The following is a 26540-nucleotide window of genomic DNA, read 5'->3' as shown; positions in this document are numbered from 1 at the left end:
ATCTTTTGGGTCATGAAGTGATGTGAAGTAGATCACAAGGAAGAGGAATTCAGTTTAGTCTCAAAATAAATAAATGTTTAACAGGGAATAGGCTGTCTTAATGAAAGGGTGATATTAATCACGACTTAATCTTTATGCTGCTACCACTTGGGAACCATTTCATATGTATATGCATGTGCACTCTGCCCCAGCCCAAAAACCATCAGAGGCAGAACCCACTGAAGAGAACTGTGCAGAAGATTTCTGGAAATCATATCATTTTCTTCACATTTTCTAGTATAATTTCCCTTTCCAGAGAAACAAAATTAGAGTCCAGCAAAGCATGTTTGTAGATTCATTCCTTCAATAAACATTTAAAGGATACCCACTAAGTACAAGGCCCTGATCTAGAGATTAAAATGTGCTTAATTTTACCCCCAGCTCTTCACTCCTACTCAAGTTCGTTTTCTGGAGGAATAAAACCACAGGCAATAGTATCTGTTGTTAGACAGACTTTAGCTGTTCCTGATACATGAAGCTAGGTATTGGACATTTGCTATCCAGAGCAGCTTTACCAATAAAATTACCACCTTTTCCCCCAAATAATTCTCAAGAGTTTTTTGTTAATAATGTGAACTTAACCAGAAATGTTCTATTCCCCCTTTTATAATCACAAATCTTGCACTGGGGAGACAAAGTATGATGATATCTATGTGAATACAATTTAGGTAAATGGTCACACTTTGCATATCAGTGGACACCATGCAAATAAATGTATACATTAAAATCGGACAGCACTTAAAGAGATTTAATAATTCATTCCATTGCCTCTGCAAATAAAAGAACCAAACCCCATTTACGCAATTGCTGAAATATGGCAGATAATGATGCATTCATGTTTAATATTGCTAATAAATTTGAAAGTTCTCATTTTTATTGATAAACATTTTCTTGAAATGCAGTCTAGGAGGACAGATTGTTAAAAGTACTTTATAAATGAGAATTGTAGATAGCGATGTGATTAGTGGCAGTGCTATGTCAAGAGCGTCTACCAACTTACCTGCACTCCTCCAAGCACTCAGCGATGACTTTCATATTTCACTTTTATGTGCCACCAAATTGCACACAATTTTAGGGAAAAAAATTAGCATAGTAACAGAGTAATGATCATAGTAAATATTGTGCTTCTCTTTGTTGACTTAAATTACATACTTGCAATATTTCAGACAAATATTTCTGTTAGTCCAGCTTTATATATTAAAATATTTTGCCTATAGATTTATATATAGAAGAAATGCATAAGTCTTTTATAAAATTATCTCTTTGGCACACACAAAAGTATATTGTACTGTCCATTTTGATATCTAAAATTATTTTTATTCATTGGAAACTATAAAATCTCAATATCTCCATATTCATAGACTTTAATGAAATATTGTATAGCTCAGGATACCCAAAGAATTCTTTCCTTTTGGGGTGAATTCTTCCTAAAATTTCAGGGAAAAAATCGAAAGAAATGAATTTATACCTTGTAACTAATATTCCAGAATCTTAAAAATAGCATAGACAGCTAAAATATATTTTTATAAGTTTTATCACATTTAATTATCCTACAGAAGTCTCAGTGTTCTTTCTATTCATTGTCCTCTGAATTCATTGGAACATATGCTTTTCAGAATTTTATTTTGTACCATGGTGGACTTTATGTCTCATTCTTTTTTCCCATTAAGATTCCAGAAGCTTATTTCATTAGAGATCCCTATACGTTCCTTCTCACACAGGATTTTATTAAGGTATCTGTGTTATATTTAGTATTGAAAGTGTTCTTTGGTCTTTAGCTGCATGCATGTATTCACAGGTTAGCATTTCCACATTTAACCCCAGCTTCTGGAAATAAGAATAGTGACTTGATTAACTGAAGCATGTTTGGAAGGAGAAGCAAAGCTTGTCTACAAAATACTAACACTTGGATGATTCTGCACCCTGAGAAAAGAGCACCCGGTGAATTTTCTGGACTTTTTTTCATGGCTGACTTGGGATACACTTGCATTGTCAGAGAGTGTGTTGGCCTCTCTCTTTGATGCATATTGATTGTGACAATCACCCTCCTTCCCCTGCAGGCCATGGAGGCACAGATACAGAACTTTGGACAGACGCCATCTCAGTTGCTTATTGAGCCACATCCGCCTCGGAGTTCTGCCATGCACCTGGTAAGACATAGCAGCGGTGTTGAGATTTTTTTTTTCTTTCCTTTTTACCTGGGTAGAGAGCAAATAAAATAGTGATTTTAGCAGCATATTTTTAAAGGCTTCTCGATTTATTGATTAACTCTTTAGCCTAAGTACGTACTGATACCCCAGAGAGAAACAGAGAAGGGGGTATAATTCTTACCTTTAAGTCCTGCTTAAGCTAGCCCAGTTTTGGATTCATGAAAATAACTATCTTTTCTATGTATACACCTCTACAGAAGCTCATTCATGCACAAACAGGCATAGAGACACACGCTGGCACCAAAATTAGATTTGATTTGTAAATTACAGTGAAAAATATAAGCACAATACAATACTGCCAAATTTGGGGGCAAGGTGGGGTGGGGGAGTAGTTTGTTTTAAGAAAAGGAAAGAAATATGAAGGTAATTTGTGGTTACTACGGAGAGGCTGTTGAGCAGTATTTGCCCCAGAGCCAGACTTGGGCCAAACACCGTCTCTGCACTAAGTAGCAAATGATTCGGGCAAGCTTTTTAACCTCTCTGTGTTTGTGCCTCCGCATCTGTAACTTAGGGGTAAAAATAATACCTACCACTGGGAATATAATGACTCAATACAACATATCACTTACACCAGCACCTATCCTATGATAAGTTCTTAATAAATGTTAGCGGACATCATCATCATTAGCTACTTGGGTCAAACCTTTTATTCCCATTTTGCAATGAGAAAGTTATATTCTTCCCATTTTAATCTGAATTTTAAAAGTCTTAAAAGTCCATTTTCTTAACAAAACAGCCCCTTTTCAGTTTATTAGCAAATAGTGAACATTTTCCTCTTTATCTAATTTGAAGAAAGAATAAAATTTTTCTGAGAAACTTCCTTAGAATTTATTTATAAAACTTTGGTTTTTCACAAATTTTTTACTGAAGTAAAAAATGTTTGAAGGTCAAAACTTGCTTACAAAATGAATCACAGTCCATCATGTTTTCTAGGTGGTTATTAAGACAATAAGTATCCTAATGTTGGAATAAACAGCTCTGGAATGTGCTCCAAAATTTATGTGTGAACAAATCTATAAGCTGATATTTTGTGATGGAAGCATTGTTCACACCTTTCATTTATTCTCTCAGTTACTTAACAGATTTTTATAGAGCCCCTTCTATGTGTCAGATACGATGCCAAGTGTGGGAGGTACAGAGACAAATAATCTTTTATATCTTCAAAGAATCAACAGTCAAACTCCCAGGAAACACAGAAATAAATATTTTTTAAACATTTTTTTTCTTTCTACAATAGCTCAAGCCAAACAGTTTCAGCCCCTTGATTAGTCACTAATGAACCCTCTGACTGCAGTTGGGCCTTGTGTGTGGCAAAACAGAAAGGTTTGCCCAAACTCAAGCTATTCCCATGTAAACCCCCAGCCACAGTATAGACAAGAGATGTGGCTTTAGAGCCTCAAGCCTTGGGATGAAGCATTTTTAATAAACTGTCCAGGAGAATACCTCTAACACTTTATTTTATGAAATGGTTGGCAGAAGAGTTTTATTCCCATATTAGTGTTCTCTGTTTAGTAATAATAATAAAAATATTTATCCTGGAGAAATGCCCAGTCAAAATCCATTACTTTCCTAGGGGAAATTGTTAAGAGACTACATTGGTGTGGAACTGTTTATAGAGAAAATCTAAGCTTTCTAAGTTCACATAGCAGAGCATTCATATATGAATAGCAAACAATTACAAAATATGTATGAAAGCTAAATAATGATTATTTCCAGCATCCCTATTGTGTGTTTCTTACATGGTCGTATTGATAGTGTTTTGTAGTACTTACAGTGTCTACTTTCTCTCAAGTCATATGCTAGATGTTTGAGAAACAAAAGTTAATAAAAAGAAGAAAAAATGTTGGCCCTCAGTGAGCTCACAGTCTAGAAGGGAGAAAGGAAACAGTGTCAGAGCAGAAACGTGGGCAAGGCACTGACGGGAACACCGGGCTGCTGTATGAAGGCTAATATATTTTAATTATTTCGACTGTAGTTGTGACCCCAAATCAACCAGATAGAAATGAAAGTATTAGTCAATCTACTTAGTATTTCATGTAAACAAGGGCAGTAACTGATTTGCTTAAATTTCCCACCAAACTGATTTTTTGACTGCACTGAATAATTCCGTTGTGTGGTGGGACATGTCTATGAGCTTCACGTTGTAGTCTGGCGACATTTGAACTGAGGCTGGTTGTTAATGATTCTGTGTCCCTAGATCTGTGACTTCACAGAGCCCTTGCCCTCTGCTTCCCGGGCCCTCCTTAGGTGTGAGGTGCTCTAGTTGGGGCAGGCATTCGCCAGTAGGGAAGTTCAGGTTGCTTCGTCCTCCCTGTGTGTGCTCATACTAGCCTTGTCTGTTTAACCTCCCTCTCCCTAGACCTTTCACTAACCATGCTGTTCCTTTTGTTTTCCTCTGCTCTCTTCCCTTTCTATTCAACAGTGTTTCCTTCCACAGAGTCCACTCATGTTTAAAGATCAGATGCAACAGGACGTGATAATGGTGCTGAAGTTCCCTTCAAATTCCCCTGTAACCCATGTGGCAGCCAACACCCTGCCCCACCTGACCATCCCTGCAGTGGTGACGGTGACCTGCAGCCGACTGTTTGCAGTGAATAGATGGCACAACACAGTAGGTACGTGTGCCTAAGCAAGTTGCTTCCTAAAGATTTCTTAAAAGCTACAATTAAGGTAAGAACAGTGTGCTGGGTGTTAGCTCCTGTGCCACGTCGTCTACAAAAAACAGCAGAGTAAGTAAATAATTATGAAACAGAACTAAATGGCTCTTGTCTGCCTTATTCACTATTGCTGTATATTAATGCCTTTAATGCCTCACAGAATGCTTGGCTTATACTTAAGAACTTATTAAATATTTGATAACATTGAAGCAGTTCTACAAAATAATTCAGGTCCTCCCACCCTATTCTGCCACTGTTCCTCCCCCGCAAAAACCACTTTTACCCAATATTAAACAAAAGTGAGTTTGAATCTGAATTTTCTGGATGATGGTTTCAAATTCTCTTTCTGCCAGGTCAGTAATTTATTTAGCAAATAATTGAATATTAATTGCTTGTTATGTTGCAAATGGTCCTAAGCACTGGGAATACAGCGATGAACAAGGCAAGTACCATCTCTGTTCTTGTACAGCTTTGAGTCTTTGAGAAAAGACAAAATATCTAAATTGTTCAGTGATTTCACGTGTGTTTTCTCCAAACTTGTTCCTGAAAGTTCCAGCCAGTACATCTTGAAGTGATATACTGCTGTTGCAAAAATTTAGACATATTCATACTTATTTAGCCAGGGCGGAAGCAGATGTGACCAAATGTTTTAGCTGGCCCAGCTCCCCACTTGAGGGGAAGCCCCAGGACTCCCACTGTCCCCAGAAGTGGACAGATGAGCCACGTTGAAGTAGCCTGACTCTTTCTATTCTACTGGCCTCTACATCGCTCTGAAAAATACAGTGGTTTGTACAGTGGCTTCTCTCCTAAGAGTTTCTAAGTGCACCTATTTTGTGGTCATTGGAGACACCAGCGTGAGGCAGCACTACTTCTATTCAGTCAGAAATATGAAGCAAGCATCTTAAGGAAAATTTATGACTTTATCATTCACAGGAGTCTTAGCCTCTAGAAATGTTTTTCGTTGAGGCAAAAACTATGAAGGGTGAAACTGTTCTTTAAAATTATTCAAAAGTATCATATATGTTATATAATCGCATATGAAAAATTATGACTTATGAACTCAATCAGGCCCTAAACATTAATCCTCTGAAAGTAGCTTCTAGTGAGATTAATATTTAAGGTGTGGCCCAATATTATACCTTCCATTTACTTGTCATGTATTGAAAGAAGGTCCCCTTGGATGGGAGCCTCAGCTTCCTCTGCCCTGCCCCAAAGCCCAGGCTCGTACCTATCCCTGCTTGGAGGCACAGCCTTTGCTTTGATTTCAGGCTCATTGGTTGCTCACGGACCTTAGTTTTCTGATGGGATCAAGAAATGTTATGATTTTCTATTTTATTCAGCTTCTTCTTATCATTAGGATGGAAACAAGACTCTTTCCAGCTTTCTGCATTGTAAAAGGGGACCTAAATTCCCTGTTGTGATTTTTTTAAGGCTCTCTACAAAGACATCATACAACTGAATCATTCTTAGACTAATTTACCAAATAATTTTTAAGCAAACATGCATTTTGTACTATCATCATAAAACACTGATCATTGGGAAATTTCTTCTTTCTGAGAATTTTATGGTAGTTTCTCTCTCTCTCTCTCTCTGTGTGTGTGTGTGTGTGTGTGTGTGTGTGTGTGTGTGTGTGTGTGTGTATATATATATATATATATATATATATATATATATCTTAATCTTTAGGCCTCAGAGGAGCTCCAGGATACTCCTTGGATCAAGCCCATCATCTTCCCATTGAAATGGATCCATTAATTGGTATGTTAACAAACAAAAATAAACTTTCATGGATACTGACAGTCCACAGATTCTTACATGGTTATTTTTCACTAAAAATAGTTTAACATTTATTCTGGCACAAAATTAATGTGCAGATAATCTTAAATTATCATCAAGGAGCTGTGCAAATCATAATATGCCACCAAAAACTTTTTGGTATTAAAGAAATTATTCATAGCATTTTCTTGATATTTTAAGAGGTCATTTAAGTTGGTTATAAATAAGGCAAATAATTCCAAACTGTCTTTTTTACAGCCTAAAATAGTCTTTAATAACTCTATACTATTTAAAACATAAGGATTCAAAGAAATTATTAAAGGAAACTAATACCAAAGACCATCTTTTCTAGAAATCTCTATTCAATAGGGCTAATCATTTTTTTGAAGTAAAGATTTTACATGATTGCAAACCGATGAGCTGTAACCCTTTGCAGCAGATATTCAAAATATTTTTAAATAATCACATACACGCTTATTGGCCATATGATCCAGAGCAAGCGTCTTAATCTTTCTAGGACTCCAATTTCATATCTGTGACATGGTTTATGATAATATTTGTTCTACCTATCTCATGGGATTATTTAGAAAATTAAATTGAAGAAAATTGGAAATGCTATGAGAAATTGTTAAACTATATACAAGTTATGATGTTTCATTCTTAGACTAAGTCACCCTTCATCTTTAAACCCGGAAATAAGATAAGACACAGCCATTTCAGTTGGTTACTTATACCCCTATACAAAATAGCATTTATATGTCTTTAAGAGGATATAAGGTTTTGGACTAGGAATATTTTCAGCATCTAGTCTAACTGTTCCTCTGTCCAACCGACATTGGCAATGAAATACACAGCTGATGAGTAACCATAGAAAATTAATAGCTCTATTGTAATTAATCAAGGACCAGTTACATAGTTTTCAAATGACCTAGGATGTTTGGTTTTCTTTTTCCATAGTTCCTTTGTTTTCTTGTCATTTTTGGTATATATTTTTTTATGGCTTACATTCCCTGGTAATTATGTTTATAGCATTAGTAGATATCTACAGATAGTAGCACTTAGATTTAATTGGCGTTAGAGAGTGGTGATGGTGACCTCCTACATCTGCATTTTCTGTTTAAGGATTCAGCCCAGGGATTTAGCCTGAAAGGATGGCGTGGAGAAAGGGACAGGCTGGCATGCAGACAGGCACTAGGGAAATCATGTGGTGTCTCTGAGTTCCTGGCTTTATTCAGATTCAGTCCCAGTGCTATGCACCGATCCTTTGCCTGTCTCTTTCCTCCCCAATCCCTCTCCCATCCTTTTGTTCCTCTCCTCCTTGCTGCCAGCCCAATCTGGAAAGGCCTCTGTTTGTTGACAATTGGGTCTTTAAAGCTGCTGACCTAAAGCTCCCTGTGGGGCTGCCCACATAACAACATCCCTTGCTCAAATCTCTACCCGCCTCTTTCCACGTGAATTGTAAATACCATCAGAAAATGACAGATTAGGGCACATATTAAGATATTTTTTCCATATATAACATACTTCATACAATATTTATTTCTCATTTGATTCTTACGAACTAATGAACTTTTGCATTGTGAACATCTGTAGAATTGATTGCATTTAAATATTTTTATTGTGTTTTAAATTCATTATCTTGAATTCCTCACATTGTTTTTATTTATTGGTGGAGGAAGAACTTAAATTTCTGGCATAATTTTTAAACATGCTATGTGGTTCATAAATTATCACTGCTACTAAGGAAATTTATATTCCTCAAGGGAAAATGTTAAAATCTTAATAATCTTGTAGCATTAAGAATCTATTTCTAGATAAATGAAGCATAAAAGTATTCTTTTCCTTCTGTAAGAGCTTGATGAAACTCTTGTGGACTCTTTCTTTGAGAGCTTTTTCCTATGCATTTTCAGCCAATAATTCTGGTGTGAACAAACGGCAGATCACAGACCTTGTTGACCAGAGTATACAAATCAATGCACATTGTTTTGTGGTCACAGCAGATAATCGCTATATTCTTATCTGTGGATTCTGGGATAAGAGCTTCAGAGTTTATTCCACAGAAACAGGTAATCTTAACTACAAAATACCTTATTCTCTTCAAAATGACTGTTGTTACAACCAAAGCTAAATATAAATTCATACTTACTAGTGTAGACATTTTCATCATTTGTCAATTTGAGTAGTCAAGATTGAAATTAAATGTTCACATTTTAAGCTAAATAACTAATTATAGCTTCATCCATCCTGAACTTTAATGTGATTCCCCAAGTTCATAAGACAAATGCAGCTATTGTCCCCTGCCCCAAATTCATATCTAGTAAAAGATCTTAAACCTCCCCTTAGTGTGGCCCAAACCCTGAAGAGAAAAAATCATGACTGTGTTCTTTAATAAGTCCTTTCATTAAAAATCCCAAATGATATTCTCATATCAATTTTCAGAAGCAATACAAAAAAGCACCTGTGGCTAGATTTGAATTACATCATAAATTTGTGAGTCTATAGATTGACTTTTCCACAAATCTGATAACATAAAATTTTTTAAAAATCTGGTAAAATAAAAAATATGTGGTAAAATAAACTTATGCTTATTACCATTTGAAGATTAAATGAAATAAACCTGTCATTTCTGTGTTGCAGGGAAATTGACTCAGATTGTCTTTGGCCACTGGGATGTGGTCACATGCTTGGCCAGGTCCGAGTCATACATAGGTGGGGACTGCTACATCGTGTCTGGATCGCGAGATGCCACCCTGCTCCTCTGGTACTGGAGTGGACGGCACCATATCATAGGAGACAACCCGAATAGCAGTGAGTGTTTGTCTAAAATTATCCTATCAGACTATAAATTCATTTAAATATATTTTGCCTTTTTGATTATTCCCTAATAGAAAATATAAAAGTTTAAGTGGCAAAAATCATGATCAGAATGCAGCTATATTTGAAGTGTAAAAATGAGCAACTACTATCACCTTCAGCCTGGAGAGATGCCCAGATCCCCTCACATTGGCTCTCTGCTCAGCTGCCTTCCCCAGTCTCCAAAGGGCCCCATCCTTTGGAAATTTCCTTCCGTGTCATTTCATCCATTAAAACTCATGATTGATTTCTTTTAGCTGAACATAATCTTCTCCTTCTCTGAATGTGTATAAGATTTATTTGTGCCTCAGTCAGGGCATTTACTACTTTGTACCTCATAGTATAGTAAATTTCTCTGTTTATTCATATAACAAACAGTGATTGAGTACCCCATTCAGATTAGGCACTGGCGATGCAAAGACTAAGTCAGTTTCCTCGCTTGGGATGATTCTGCAAGTGTGTTTTATTGCACACTAATCCCTTAGATGTCCTGTGGGAAAAAAGGAAGACTCCATAGTAAAATAATTGTGGAAAATGGTACATATACACGAACTCTGTATGTCAGCTCTGAAAGTCTTACATACATAAATCTATTGACATTTGTTTACCCCACAGTCCTGAAACTTTTTTTTCTGTGGAGCCTTTTGTTCACGTAAGAGCATAGATTGTTGTCCTGAGGAAACACTAAAGTAGATCATGAGTGTCTCCCTTTCCATCTTAAGTCTCTGATTCCTGGCACACTGACACACATACTAGGTTTTTAATAAATATTGTTGTGTGACTGAAGACCTGGATGAGAGATTGCATACATTTCCTGTAAAATATAGAATGGTTTTTGTGAAGTGCTGATAATGACAAGTACCTAAACCAGTGTTACTCAAATGGTAATTCATACATCAGTCACAGCGTAAAAAGCGCTCGTAAACAAACCTGAACCTGAGTTTGGGGAATATTTATGACACAACAGAGATAACAATTTCCCAGGAACCCTGTGCATCTGCAACTGAAATATTATAAAAGTAGATAAGAAATTTATAAGATACCATGTTTTGGGGGGCATTGTTTCTTTTCTATGGGTTGTTTTGGTTGTTTTCTTTAGAGACAGGGTTTTACTGTGTCACCCAGGCCGAGTGCAGTGCGTCATCATAGCTCACTGGAACCTCGAACTCTTGGGCTCAAGCGATCCTCAGCCTCCATGCCTGGCCAATTTTTTCATTTTTTGTAGAGACGGGCTCTCACTATATTGCCCAGGCTGGTCTTGAACTCCTGGGCTGATGCAATCCTCCTGCCTCGGCCTCCCAAAGCACTGGGACTACAGTAGTAAGTCACCGCATCTGACAAGGTGCTGTGTCAGACTGCTCGGCTGGAGGTTGCCACCCCTGCTCAGTGCCCACCTGTGAGGTAGCTGGGTAGAAACTGAATTGCACGTTGGCCCCTCGAGTCTCAGTCCCTCCCTCCAACTCATGCATTTTGACAAGAATACTGCAAAAATAGGAAATGGCATTTGATAAAGAAAGGCCACAGGAGAGAATATAGAAATATATGTGTTTGAGAAGACAGTAGAAGATTGACCTAGATGTCCAAATGTTATGTGAAGTTCTATTCTTGTTGCCCATAGCTAGAGGTAAAGAACAGTGGATAAAGAAACTAGAAGAGTGTTGTAAAGTCATATATGTCTCTTGGCATAGATACTGAATGAGAGAAAGAGTGTGTATTATATACACAAGTCTCTGCTCTAAATTTTGAGCAAGATGTGACACTGATTTGAGGGAAAAAAATATTCAGTATTGCTTGATTTCCAACCAGTTCAAATAATTAGTGACCAATTCTACTTTATTAATGAACATCATACTGTAAATAATAGTAAGTTAACCTCCTTATTTACTTTTTTTAAAACCATGTCCTTAAAAGAATTTTATTTTTAACAGAATTCTAGTGTGTCTGTGTTTGCATGTGTGTATAGACATTTGGCCTACCATTGATGGCTTTGTTATTCTCAAGCATAGTACAGTATCACATATATTTTTTCTAAATGTATTTTCACATATTTCCAAATGTTCTTTATTTTCATAATAGCATAGCATTTCTTTAAAAAGTTTAATTAAACAGCAAATCCATGCAGTATCTTCCACATTTATTAATAAAAATTAGAAGTTATTAGATAGAAAAAAATTTAAAAGAAACAATAGAGCTTTAAACCTAATTAATTACCGTCTTCAAACTGAAGCTCAGAAATGATACAAGTGTTATTTCCAAAAAAGAGATTTATTTCTTAAAAGCTGGCATCTAGCAGCAGAGATAAGATGTTTTATAGAATATACTGCTATGAGGTAAAGAATTTTAAAGAAAAATGTTAAATTATACTAATTATCTGTGTTAGCTATTTTACTTTCTAATGATTTTGTTAACCAAAAGATGGTTAACTATCTGTTATAGCTTTGGTCCATCAAAGCTATAACTTTTTCCAGCAGGAAAAGTTAAATATTTAAAGTGTTTAAAGTTCCTTACAACAGGAGCTATGTAAATACAAAATGCTTCTGTTAATTGTTAAGAACAAAATTATGGATATTGTATTTGTTATAAAGCAGTATTTTAAGCTTTAAATAAGGATAAGATTATCTTTAAGAAATTACGGGGCCGGGCACAGTGGCTCACGCCTGTAATCCTAGCACTCTGGAAGGCTGAGGCTATTGGATTGCTTGAGGCCAGGAGTTCAAGACCAGCCTCAGCAAAAGCGAGACCCTGTCTCTACTAAAAATAGAAAGAAATTAGCCAGTCAACTAAAAATATAGATAGAAAAAATTAGCCAGGCATGGTGGAATATGCCTGTAGTCCCAGCTACTCGGGAGACTGAGGCAAGAGGATTGCTTGAGCCCAGGAGTTTGAGGTTGCAGTGAGCTAGGCTGACACCACGGCACTCTAGCCCGGGCAACAGAGCGAGACTCTGTCTCAAAAGAAAAAAAGAAATTATGATAGAAGATTATCAATATTTTTCATTGTTGCCTCCATCTATAAGAATTTATTTTTTGTTCAAAAATTGTTACCATCATTATGAACCTAAACCACTTCCATGAAATCCACCCAGTCTAGACTTAATTGGACAGTCAGTGTGAACAGATACAGTGTGGCTTCCATGATCCTTAATGTAAGGGAAAAAATGCTCTCCTAGAATAAACAGGATAAACACACAGTATTAGTCCAGCAGCAAATCGGTGTTGAGTGCCTCCTGTGCCTGGTGCTATCTCAGTAGCCGGGAATGGTAGAGAGTCAAAGTCTCTGACCTTCTGCAGTTTACAGGAATCTTTTTTTTTTAGAGATGGGGTCTTACTCTGTCACGCAGGCTGGAGTGCAGTGGTCCAATCACAGCTCTCTGCAACCTCAAACTCTTAGGCTGAAGCAATCCTCCTGCCTTAGCCTCCCAAGTAGCTAGGACTACAGGCACGTGCCACCATGGCTGGACAATTTTTAAAATTTTCTTGTAAAGATAGGGTCTTGCCATGTTGTCAGGGCTGATTTCATACTCCTAACCTCAAGCAATCCTTCCACTCAGCCTCCCAAAGTTCTGGGATTACAAGCGTGAGCCACTGTATGCCTGACCTTAAGAATGTATTATTATGCTGATCCCAAAACTGCTTTTTCTGCTTGGATATACTGAGGATATTGAGTGCTTATTACATGAATCATGAATTGCTATCACATAATATTTTATACCATAAGTACTTTGAGCATCCGTAAGATGCTTTGCTTTACACCTTATGTACAAATTGATGATTATGTAAAAAATTGGTTTCAGCTTTTTGCCATAAGGATGATCGCAATAGTAAAAATAAATAAATTAAATAAATAGGTCAGATTTAGTATTTGATTGACTCAACTGATTTATGACTCACTGGTCTATCAAAACAGCCAACCCAGTAGCATGTCTGTCCCTGACTAGAGCAGCCACATATGTTGGTCAATTCACTTTCTTTGAAGGCAGTCACAGTATACGCTGAATTGACTGTCATATCGGTGAGATCCGGCTGTGGTGTTGACATAGACATAGTCACTGCCACCAGAAAACTCGTAATATGAAAGAGAAAGATTTTTATTGTGTTCCAATTTAATCTACTCTAGCTCCCAATTCACAGGTCAGAGAATCTGGCTATATGTGTTTTCTGTCTCATAATACATTGCTACTCAAGATCAAAAAGCTACTTAAGTCTAAATTCATATTAAAGTGTGCGACACAATGCCCTTAGGTTTTGAAGGTTGTATGTATTAACCTAGACTTGAAGGGGGAAGTCCTAGCATAAAACATAATATCCCAGCAGCTGTTAAAATTCAGGGATTGGTCTTGATGTGGACAGTGAACTGCTTTGTATGTCACAGAAGCCAAATAGTATTTGTTTATCACAGCATCATGAAATGATAGATTTATCATCTAACCTTGTGTGCACTTCACAGAGTATTCTCAAGATAAGTTCAAGTGACTTTAATATCTATTCGTTTCTTTTGCATGGTCATTATTATATTGTAATGGATAGCTCTACTAATTCCACAAAGAAAAAATAAGTTATGTTTTTGGATTGTTTTAGGTGGATATAAAGAGTCTGTGGTTTCATTGTGTCAAACACATTGTTGTGACTAGAGATTGCAGAAATATTAGTCTTTTTCTAATTATTATTATCATTTTAATGAATTTTTCCCAAAGGCAATGAAGATTTGTGAACAGAGTATTACAAAGAGAGTTTCAGATCACAGACCATAAAAGAGAGAAGCAAAGGTTACCTAGCATAGGTTACAGTTGAATTGTGGTTGTTTTGTTAATGTATTTTATAATAATAGTATTTATTGTTATTCTTTCAAACTTATGGCTTTGAACACAGAAATTATCTTGCAGGCTTTAAATAGGTCCCTAACTAGATAACAGAACTGCAAAGATGTGAGGGCCAGATGCTTTCATCTGAAACAGACTTTTACACAAATTCTGAAACTAATTTGGAAGTGATAAAAATTAATTTGCGCACTTTAATTGGAAGCAGCCTACTGCATAAAAGAAAGCAGAGCAGAGCAGGCAATTTGTGCTAAAAGCTGATTGAATTTATTGTCAGGTAGGTAGCTTGGACTTGGCTGCTCTTGAGCCCCTCTCTGCAATATATTACAGCCCATCTCTGACTGGTGTTCTTTAAAAGGATCAATGCTATTCCTGTTGGATCCCTAGAGTCCAAAATTTCATTGATCTTGGGACTTGACATTTCTTATTACGTGCTGTAGCTTCCAACAAGATAGTCACAAGAGGGGCAAGTTAACATTGTTGTCTCTTCAGCAGACACTTACAATGCATTGGGACCTCAGCTCAAAAGCCAATCTGCTTGTAAAGTATGTAGTTTTAATGTTTATACCATATAAAAGGTACTTTTTATAGAGCTTGATATACATACGTAAGAATTATTTAAAATCATAGCAATATGCAACTTTGAAAGAGGATTTACCATCATCTTTTTTTAGTCACATTTACAAATATTCATGGAGCAGTAATGTATAAGACCTTGTTATTGTTTCCTATCCCACTTTTAAAAAGCCTTTTAGCTCATGCACAAGCATTATGCAAACTAAGAAAGGAGAAGCCAGTTGAGTAGGAGCGACCAGCTGTGCACACACACCTCTGGGCTCCCACCGTGTGTGCCTCAGCTCTGGACACTGACCCTCCTGCCAGCCACAGCGTGTCACGAAACATCTGCCAAATCACATCCCTCTTTGTTTGCATCCAGCCTTCTTTTAAAAAGACTGTCCTGGTGCCAGCTCCATAGGCACCACTAAATTAAAGTGAAGTAAGAGATGAAAACATGGACAACGACTTGCCCAGAGATATTTTTAAAGTACATTTACATTTATATATATGAGATGAGTTTGTGTCACTTCACAGAGCAAGGAATCTTGTCTGGGGTTTGGTAAATGTTATGTCGTCACTTTATTAAGTATCAGAGGGAAGCATAGTTACATATATAGTAATGCTTCCCTCTCAGAGCTCTCTGAGGACCAAATGCTGGTACATGTGTTGGAATATCCCCAGCACAGGGCCTGTCCACAGTAGACCACTCAGCTGTCCCGTCCCCTCAGCCTAACATCGGGACACTTTATAGGGTGCGTGACTGAGAGGTGAGCTGCTTGCCACTTGGTCTCTGGTTTTCCTTTCCTTTTATGGAACTGCGGCTTCAAGAAAGGTCTTGGCCTGGGTCAGAAGCAGTACAAACAAGAGGGGACTAATACATTGTCCTGATCAGAGAGCTTCAGATCGCAGGCCAGAGGGTGTCTCGGCTTCATGCAGAGCCCACTTCCTGGGGAAAGGAGGGCGAATGATACTGTTGGTAGTTTCTGGAAGGTGATGGTAGGACAGAAACGTACAGTGACCTAGATCCAGGTTCAGACTTCAAGGGAGGAGGTTGCCTTGCAGCAGCAATGCTCACAGGAAAGTGTAGTCAGCGTCATCTCTGAAGAGGAAGAAGAACTTAGAGTGAATGAGAAAATAGGTTTATCATGTCTACCTTCTATTCTTCACTGAACGCTCTATGAGTATGTAATGCCATGAAACCATATCATGGGCCGATTTGTCATTTTCCGACCCAGAGAATGTTCCTACTTGTGTTACTTTGTGACCTTGGGAAATGCAGGCCCAGGCACATTTGGTACTTGGGCCAGACCTTTGCGGCAGCCCTGCCCGTGGCTGAGGACTGGGATAGTGCTAAGGGGACTCCTCACCCAGAACTGTTCTCCTCAGCTGTCCCAGCCAATTTCTAGCGTAACAGTTTGAAATAAATCTCAAAATCATAGTAATAATGAAATGACCCCACCCTTCCACTACATCCCTTATTCTGGGATTTTAAATTTTAAAAGTGCATCATAGGTTATGTCAGTATAAACAGGAATGAAAATACCGGCTGCCCTGATGCTGCGGTGACTTCACAGAGGTCAGGGATAAAGTCTGACTGTCACTAGGAGAGGTTCGCCCTGTGACTGCGGCAGAGCCGCACTGAGGGGCCAGGTCTCAGAAGCTCCACGGCCTTTGTCCACAGTCACAGCTGTGACTCAGAAGGCCCAGAGCTTCCCCTGCATATCACCAGCGCCACAGACGAAGCTTAAAATAAAAACTGTGAGTTATCTTTGCTTTGACCGTTTCTCTAAAAACCGCAGACCACCTCACTGAAAAAGCTCTCCTTGTCAGGTCTATGTGAATAGCATCATCTAATGCTTTTTTCTTATCCACTATGAGAATATTGAAATGATTTCTGATAAAAGTGATGTGGAATGTTTATTTTGAGCCTTTTATATTTGGAGTTTCCAAGTGCTTGCCTATAAGGAATCTCAAAATTGGGCATGTTTGTGCTTTATCAGTCCTGTAATTCCAGCACACAGAGAGCTCTTCCGAGGAGGAAGAGGGTTGGGCGGAGGGCGCTGGTGCTGTGGTCCTCGGAGGGGGGGTCTCACCTGCACGTCCCTCTGCACTGGCCCTTTCACCCTGAGCCACATCCATCAATTGTGATGTGACAGTGACGGAATATTCCCAAGATTTGGAATGCTTGTTGGGGTGTGTGACATCTGTCCCTGGCAATGAAATAGGCTTTCCCCTGGCTGCAGGTTTCCCAACTCAAAAAGCCTGGAATAGAATTTTATTTACTTTTCTGTCATTTAAAAAGGGAAACAATGCTTTTTAGGGGCCCTAAACAATATCCCCTAATAGTTCAGTTCCACAGTTTATTCAAATGATCTGGGGAAATTCTGATGAAAAAAAATAAAACATTTTAAACTATCTAAATCAGACACAAGCCTTTGAAAAAACTTATTTCCTAATAGAAAACATATAACATGCATACATAAGGAATATTTTTAATATTATTTTACATTTTTTCTCAATTCCCTGCAATAAGATTAAATTGCTTTTTTCTATAGCATATAAGGGAAAGGTCTCAAAAACTTTGTCTTATATAAATCTGTTACATTTATAATTTCAGGGTTTTCAAATGCCAGTCTCTCTAAGACAAAACAATCATTTAGAAAAGTTAAGGATATTATTATGCATAAAATCTTATTGATACTTTTTAATTTTTATGGTACATAATAGTTGAATGTATTTACCAGGTACATGTGATATAATATTTTGATACCTGTATAGAATTGTGCAATGATCAAATCAGGGTAATTGGGATATCCATCGCTTAAATTTTTACCCTTTCTTTGTGTTGGCAATATTCCAGATACTCTCTTCTAGCTATTTTGAGATGTACAATAAATTATTAACTGTAGTTGCCCTAATGTGCTACCAAATACTAGATCTTGTTCCTTTTATCTAACTGCATTTTTATACCCGTTAACCAACTACCTTTTCTATCCTCTGGTGACCACCATTCTATTCACTGCCTCCATGAAATCAATTTTTTTAGCCTCCTATATATGAGTGAGAACATGGGATATTTATCTTTCTGTGCCTGGTTTATTTCACTTAACAGAATGTCCTTCACGCTGCTGTTGTCCCACAGGTGACTACCCTGCGCCAAGAGCTGTCCTCACAGGCCATGACCACGAAGTCGTCTGTGTTTCTGTCTGTGCGGAACTTGGACTCGTTATCAGTGGTGCTAAAGGTCAGAAGTCATTTCTTTCATTTTAAATCTTTAGACCATGTACCACTTCTTCAAGCTAACCATGATTTACAGTTTATTTCTTCCAGGAGGTTTTCTGTAGACAAATGTCATTCCTAGGTTTTTTGCAGGTGTTTAGTTTTATTATTATTTATTAGTGCTAATATAAAATATATATAAAATTTTATGTAATATTTTGTGGTCCCCAGCATTCTAACCAGCACACTGATAAACTGCAGTACATCCGTATGATGCAGCCATTAAAAAGGAATTTCAAAGACAGGGAAGATACCCCTCATGCATTGGGGCAGTGCATGGATCAGGTTGCTCATGGGACTGGCCTAGGGTCCCCTCTGTCCACCAGTCCCTTTCTTTACAAGGCTGGAGCTGTGTAGAGGCTGGTGGAAAGGAAACAAGGTTACTTGGTTCTTTTGACTTTTCGTGGAAGAAGTGTCATTTCAGGAAGAGCCAGGAAACTTAGGTCCCCATTCTGGCTGCCATAGCAGTTCTTAGTGGGATGGCTCTGAGGCAGAAGGAGCCTGGTGCTTAGGAGAAACTGAGTGACCACATGCTGGAGTGTTGCAGGTGCTCAGCATCGGGGGGGCCAGAAGGCTGAACAGGTAGGAGGGGCCTGTGCACAAGGGTATGCAATTTTTATTTTATTATAACTATAGTAGGAAACCATTGAAGATTTTTAATCAAGGTGACGAGATGATCAGATTTGGTTGTTAGAGCTTGTTCTGGCTGCTTTACCAGGGAATGGATATAGTCTTAGGGCAGGGATATGTTTCTTTTATCTACATATCTAAGAGCAAATAACCCAGAAATGCACATATGTGATATTTCCAATAAATGTCTCTTAATTTTTAAAAAAGGTGACAGACAATATGTGTGATATTATTCTATCCTGTAAAGTTTTTAAAAAAAGGAAAATAACACATAGTAAACATAAAGAAAAGGCATTAATTTTCTATAGGTGGAGAATGATATTAGAGGTGATTGCTGGTTTTTTTTTCTAATTTTCTATAGTATACATCTGTTACTTAGTAAACAGGAAGAAACTTAGGTATAGCTTTATAGTGTCACTTGTTTTGTAAAATATGTGTATTAAAATAAATTGAAAAATTAAAATGTAATTCATTTATAGTTTTTGTGGAGATCTTTTTTGGGCAGGGGAGTAGATATATACCAAACCCATATTAACCAATTATTTTTATGAACTTGACCAGTGAGGTTTTTGTTTGTTTTTTTGTTCATTTAATCTTATCAAGACCAAAATACAAGGGCAAAACAAGCCAAAAACAATTGGGGCAAAATAAGTCACTCTTCATACTACTTTTACATTCTTACCTCACTATTCATTTATTTAAAAACAAAATATGTTTCTGTAGTCTAAATTAATGTGCTTAATTTTGCGTTTACATTTTATGGATAGACAACAGAAAAAGTTAAAACATTTGAAAGTGATGTATTTATGTGGTGCAATGCTTAAATTTTGATGCTACTAGAGAAAATTAGCAACTGTTCTGATAATTCTTTTAAACTGTCAAGAAAAATTTCTAGAAACACATAAAGAGAAAATGTCTGCGACATAAAATCTTTTGTTCTCATATAATCTGTGAACTATTCTTTTATTATGAATATTACCTGATGAAGGAAATGACCAAGTGTTATATGTGTGTGGATTGTTGAAAAGTTTCTCTGTGTTTGCTCTATTGAAATATCACATCAGTGCCTGGCTGTGGCCAGCAGACCTCTTTCCTTTACGGTGTTCTTTGAACCAATCTGAGGGCCTACCCAGATGAGGTTTGGAGTTGGTGAGGGCTGGTGTGTGATTTGTCATCACCAAGTGACCTTGGCCATTCATGTCCCCACTCTGCAGAGGGGCCTTGCCTTGTCCACACGATCACTGGAGATCTGCTGAGAGCCCTTGAGGGACCAGAAAACTGCTTGTTCCCACGCTTGATCTCTGTCTCCAGCGAAGGCCATTGTATCATCTACTATGAACGAGGGCGATTCAGCAATTTCAGCATCAATGGGAAACTTTTGGCTCAAATGGAGATCAATGATTCAACACGGGTAAATCTGCGTCGTTGATGCTAAGTAGGATTGAAGCCAAGAGATTAAAGATTGATTGTTTTACATTAAAGGATTCATGGTAGAATTTCTGTGATGTCCAGATAAATGTGCTCTGGTTTAAAGGCATATAAATTCATGTAGACTGAGACTTTGAACAAACCCAAGTTCATTTAATCCCAAGTAATTAACTCAGTGAATCAGACTTCAGAAATGATAGCTGTTGGTTGATTAAAGGTTAGACCTTAAGATTTTTTTTTAAGCTCCTTTTACAAATGATTGTTTTAGCACTGCACCCTCACAACATTAAAGTGAGTTTGTTGTCAAAGAGTCCTGTCTTTAGAACCCTAAACCAAACCTACATGTGCCCAATTATAATTGCTGGTTTATCATTATTCAAAACTGTTCTGAAATATGCTTCTGCCATTTTTTCTAAAAGTCTCAGCATTTTTAATATTCAGGACTTAACAAAACATCATGTTACTTGATTCTCAAGGTCTTCCTAAATTAAATTGATAATATTCTCTTTGAGACTTCCGTAATTTTATAACTTAAATTGGTTTTAATAAGATCCTTTGTATGTGTAAGAACTCTGAGGAATTCCACATTGGGAATTCTACAGGTTGGACTTTAAAAAACTTGTACAAATGGGGCCGGGCGTGATGGTTCACACCTGTAATCCTAGCACTCTGGGAGGCTGAGGCAGGAGACTGGCTTGAGCCCAGGAGTTTGAGGTTGCTGTGAGCTATATATAATGACGCCACTGCACTCTGCTCGGGGTGACAGAGTGATACTCTGTCTCACAAAAAAAAAAAAAAATTGTACAAATGGCTAGAAGTAGATAATAATTATAAGGGAACTGCACTGAGTGCTTTTCAGTAGTGACAGTTGACTGTTTAAGAACATGTGAGTGAAATGGTTGGTTTTTGCCTTTTCTAAGGCCATTCTCCTGAGCAGCGATGGCCAGAACCTGGTAACTGGAGGGGACAATGGTGTGGTGGAGGTCTGGCAGGCCTGTGACTTCAAGCAGCTGTACATTTACCCCGGATGTGATGCTGGCATTAGAGCAATGGACTTGTCCCATGACCAGAGGTGAGCTGCGTCAAGGACAAGTGTAATCACTGACAACTGTCATCAAAAGCTCTTCATTGTACCGAGGCTGAATTGTGCTGTGAATGAGATTCCAGCCTCCAGTGAAAAACAGACTAGCACAGAAAAGGGTAGACTGAGGGGAGGAGTAAGAACTCTAAGGAAGGATTCTGGTAGGAGGGAAACAGAGGAAGAGAATAAGAACCAGAAAAAGAAATGGGTCCAGTGAAGAACAGGCATATCCGGGCACATTATAAAGCCCAAGACATAGAACTTATTCCCACCAACTTCTCTGTTCTCAGATCCTCACCTAGTCTCAGACAGGCCTCCCCTGGTTTGTATTATGTAAGGAAAACACGTATTTTTCAGCAGAGGTGGGATGCAGTGTGAGGTCTACTTCTAGCAATTTCCAGCCAAGCGCACAGTGTGGGCTACAGCTGGCCTCCCTTTCAAACATACAAGGCACTCACTCATCACTTGAAACGGTCTTTTACCCCCAATTTCTTCTTGATATTTACCTGTTTCCCACTTATGTTATTTTGTTTTATTTTATGCATTCTCCTAAAATCCTTTCTTGAAAAGAGTTGATATGATTGGCATTTAATTAATATGATTTTTCCATTGTTCTTCAGTTTGCAAAAGAACTTCATTATTTCGTAAAATTTACCTTTGGGTTTCTTGTAAAGAAAAGAATAATGAAAATATGAAACCTAAAGTTTGTAAATTTTAAAAATAAACTATAACCCTATAATCTGAATATGGTACATAACTTCTCATTTTTTTGTTATCTAACAGAAATAAGAAAAGCTTGGCAATTAACATTTTTTCAATTGTATAATATTCCTTATAAGAATATTGGTTTTAAAATATTTGAAATATTAAGACATATAATAAATTTAACAAAGCATCTTCACAATATATTAAAATGATACTAAAGTCATCAGGAAAAACAATGTGATCAAATATATTCTGAGGAAATATGTTTGGCATGCAGCCCAGATTGTTTTTAAAGAAAGTTTAAGGTTATGACACGAGGGCTCCAAAGTGCTTCAGTCCATACTTATGAATGGGAATGGTTTACTGTGCAATTAATTGTATATGCATGGGTGTTTCTAAAGTGTTCAAAATAATGTGTGTGCTTAGTAGTTTAAATTCTCCCTGACATTCTTATTCATTCATGTATTCATTTTGCCGCTGTCATCATAGGTTGAGTACTATGCAAGGTATTAAGATTACTGACCCCAAAGAGCTCAAATAATCATGATCATTGTGTATGAGGCAACAGGGACAGAAACACAGAAAAAGGAAGAGATGAACTCTTCTTGAGGGCTGGGGAGAGCAGGAAAGACTTCATAAGATGTTCATCCAGTCACCAGGCAGGGCAGAGAGAGGAGATCAAAGACCACATTCAAAATTGCAGTAGTATCAGGGATGTCCAAATGGAGGGAGGAAAGATGCTAGTTAAGTTTCTATTTCTATTTTAATCTCATCCTTAATTTTGATTATTTTTGTTGATAAACATATCTTGGGGATGTCTACTCAAAAGGTATTTATCCAGCAAGGTGTCTCATCAAAAGTGAAGCAGCACTTGCTATAGACAGAAGGTCATGGAACCTGAGTTGGTAATGGGGATTCAGTACAGGGGTGTCAGAAAGTGACATCACTGGGTATACACCCGAGGGGAGCATACGGGGTGAGCGTTGAAGGGGTGGAGTGATTCCAGGAGACAAAGAAAAGAAAGGTCAGAGAGGTAGGAAGAAAGGCCAGAAATCCTCAGAGAGGCCAGCAAATGTCCAAAGGGAGGCGGTGGACAGGCTTGAGTGTGATTGCCAAGAGGCGCAGGGTGCCCAGGGGAGTCTGGAAATGTGGTTCTGCAAGGTCAGCTTGTACACCCCAGCAGGGCTGGCCGTCCAGGTGTACACACGACTGACAGCTTCTCTTGGCAGAACCGAGACGAGATAGATGTCCACCCTATCTTCATAAACACAAAATTGACTTGGTGACCCTTGAGATCATGATATTGTCTAGTGTAAAATAGCAACCATATAAGTGACTGTGTATCACTCTTAACTGCTCTTTCTGCTTTTCCAGGACTCTGATTACCGGCATGGCTTCTGGTAGCATTGTAGCTTTTAATATAGATTTTAATCGGTGGCATTATGAGCATCAGAACAGATACTGAAGGTAAAGAAAGAACCAAAAGCCAAGTTAAAGCTGAGAGCACAAGTGCTGCGTGGAAAGGCAATATCTCTGGTGGAAAAACCTGTCTACATCGACCTCCGTTTGTACATTCCATCACACCCAGCAATAGCTGTACATTGTAGTCAGCAACCATTTTACTTTGTGTGTTTTTTCACAACTGAACACCAGCTGCTACCAAGCAAGCTTATATCATGTAAATTATATGAATTAGGAGATGTTTTGGTAATTATTTCATATATTGTTGTTTATTGAGAAAAGGTTGTAGGACGTGTCACAAGAGACTTTTGACAATTCTGAGGAAACTTGTGTCCAGTTGTTACAAAGTTTAAGCTTTGAACCTAACCTGCATCCCATTTCCAGCCTCTTTTCAAGCTGAGAAAAAAAAAAAAAAAACACGTTTGATACTTTGTACATCAGATGCATCTTATTTAAAAGGGATACTTTTGTAAAAGTAAAACCTTGTATAAAGAACAAAATGTTTCTTAATTTTATCGTGGAGTTACAACTTGCATGTTCCTTACTCCTAATGTCTTGATGGAACAGGTGCATTCACGCTATGAAACAGAAAGATCTGTCCAAGGACACAGCTTGTATGAAAGGGTTGAATTTGGGCTCAATCAGTAATTTTTGACATTTTCACCAAAATATTGTTTGCACTTTTTAATCTAAATTCATCCCTTCTAAGTAAAATTTGCTCATAAAGCATTTGGATACTAAGCCATTATTTGCCATTTTTGGTACTTTATACACAGAAAATTCAGCCCTACCCTTCATAATTTGAAGACACAGCAGAAAGGGGGCTTAGGGATGAGGTCCTGGTTTTTACTGTATAAATAGGAGTCACGGTCGTTAGTTCCATAGTAATGACTTCCGACACCTGGACATCTCTTCCAGAGTCATCCCGCCAGCTTAGTGTGTATACAGTAGGGAGGAGAGTCTGATGCTAACTTTTTTTTTCCTCTTTGGTTCTTGAATAGCTTAGTTTCTTTAATAACAAGTCAGACTTTATTACAACAATAACTGAAGTTATTCTTTTAGGTTCTTGTGAAATTCTCACCTAAAGCCACATTCTTAGCCTAAGGCACTTCATCTTTTATGATATAAAATGATGGCTATCAAATGATTTTCCATTCATTGTACTAATCAAGTTATACACCCAGGGGTATATACACTTTCTTCATGTTTCTTCTTTGTATATTTGGTGACTGTATTGTCATAGATGTACATATTGTGTCGGTAGGGCTATGAGGCATGTTACAGGAATGTAATTTTCTCAGAATTTACACTCACTTGCAGTCATTTATTTAAAAAGATAAAACAAGATAATGGGTTCTTTGTATTGGCACTTTGCACCATAAACATATCATTATTTATTGATGTGATTACTTATTTGTTATCCACCTTGTACTAGTAAGTTTTAGCACTGAATTCCTTCTTCATTGTTGTTTGTATTTATGAAATTCTGAAATTATGGGGAAATCAGCGTAATGATTAAGTTACTCATCACCAGGCTGTAAGCAATATCTTGAGTGTGTAGCTTAGAATTGGGAGGATACTGAACATCTGGAAGACAAGTTCATTTCATCTTGAGATCATGGTGAAATATTTTGGATATATAAATTCCTTAAGCTATTGTAACCATGTTTTATTGCAAAGATGTAAAATATGCCAGATGTGTGTGAGTCGGAAATCAAAAAGAGAAAAATAAAATATGCAAAGAATTCACTGATTGTCTCACATTTCATTGAACACTTCACTAATATGCATTTGTTATGTTGTCACACTAACATGCATTCATTATGTTGTTATACAAGTTTAAGAAGTCATCATCACCTGATATAAAGGCCGTACAGCATCTGAAAACATGAAATCGAGTCCTAATGAGGTTCTCTAATTGGCGGAAACCCAAGCTGCTCTGCTTGACCATCTGTCAGGGATTTGGGGCAACAGTGACCAGAGGGAAACAGCCCTTGTTTTTTTGTTTGTTTGTTTGTTTGTTTTGCATAATCTGCTTTTTGGGTTAGTTTTATTTTATTTAAAAGTAACTAAATAGTGAAGGGTATAATAGCTCCTTCTTTGTTATCAAATAATGCTATTTTCATTTTTAATGATACTGTCTAGAATCCATCATCGACCAAGTGTGACACAGACAGGGACTGAGGACCTGGAGGAAGCGAGCAGCTGCTTGCAAGGTGGCCGTGAGGGGGCCAAGGGGGCTTCGGTCACACAAATCAGCATGGGTGGTGGGGCAGCAGCCCGGACAGCCCCAGGCAATGATAGAGCTGCACAGAATGCTTCCACCTGCTTTCCCAGGACCAAAGGGACAGACCCAACAGTAGCCTGGGAAAGGCTCGCTACTCTTACTCTCCATACTGTCCCCAAACCAGAAATCTGTCAGTCATTGAACCTCTGCTGGCTCCGTGACCCAGCCCTTCCTGCAGCTCATCGGTCACTCAACCAGGCTGACCACTACCCACCCCCAAAAATGTCTTTTGAAACTGTCCCCTCCTTACCAGCACCATCACTTGGACTATCAGAAACCTCCTGACCTCTGACCTGTCCCCCCCATCCACATGCCCTGCAGCTGGAGGCTCTGGCTATGCCACCCATCCAGTGGCCCCTGCCCAGCACCTTGCAAAGCCAACACCAATGGCTTAAGAATGGTGTCTTACACTCTCGTGGGCAGAATATCATCTGGGGAGCTTCTTTTTAAACAACAAATCTAGAGTTCCTTTCCCCCAGGTGATCTGATGTGGGTGGTCCTTGGGCACATTTTTCAACAATGATAATTTGAGGGCTAAAGTCCAAACTAAGTAGAGCACAGAAATACTTCAAAAGGGACACATTCTCATCTGCCATCTTATACTTCAATTAAAAAGCACACTTTTAAAACTTAAAAATACGCCCTCACACTGGCTCTTGTCACCACTCTGGATCTGTCAGCCCACCTTCTGAATCTGTGGCCACCATCCCGCCTGCCCCTTCTTCCTGTGGTTTTAGGTCTGCCATCCCAGCTGCCCCAT

The 26540-nt window shown here is 38.0% G+C and overlaps 1 protein-coding gene across 12 annotated transcripts in view; it reads left to right on the top strand.

Annotated features, from left to right (window-relative positions):
- NBEA (neurobeachin) overlaps positions 1-25242 on the top strand; it is a 562035-nt gene extending 536793 nt beyond the window's left edge. For 9 of the 12 annotated variants that reach the window (XM_045567190.1, XM_045567192.1, XM_045567195.1 and 6 more), the window contains 9 exons: positions 2100-2189; positions 4672-4864; positions 6593-6664; positions 8593-8748; positions 9320-9490; positions 18052-18153; positions 20033-20229; positions 21167-21318; positions 23407-25242. In XM_045567190.1, coding sequence (XP_045423146.1) covers positions 2100-2189; positions 4672-4864; positions 6593-6664; positions 8593-8748; positions 9320-9490; positions 18052-18153; positions 20033-20229; positions 21167-21318; positions 23407-23497 — 1224 coding nt within the window. In that variant the 3' untranslated portion in view covers positions 23498-25242. The remainder of the gene's footprint in view (positions 1-2099; positions 2190-4671; positions 4865-6592; positions 6665-8592; positions 8749-9319; positions 9491-18051; positions 18154-20032; positions 20230-21166; positions 21319-23406) is intronic. The other 3 variants (XM_045567200.1, XM_045567193.1, XM_045567189.1) reach the window with 1 other exon arrangement.
- The last annotated feature ends 1298 nt before the right edge of the window (positions 25243-26540 follow it).

Source organism: Lemur catta, chromosome 13 (assembly GCF_020740605.2).
Source record: "Lemur catta isolate mLemCat1 chromosome 13, mLemCat1.pri, whole genome shotgun sequence".
NCBI classification, from domain to species: Eukaryota; Metazoa; Chordata; class Mammalia; order Primates; family Lemuridae; genus Lemur; species Lemur catta.
This window is presented reverse-complemented; position numbering and strand designations above follow the sequence as displayed.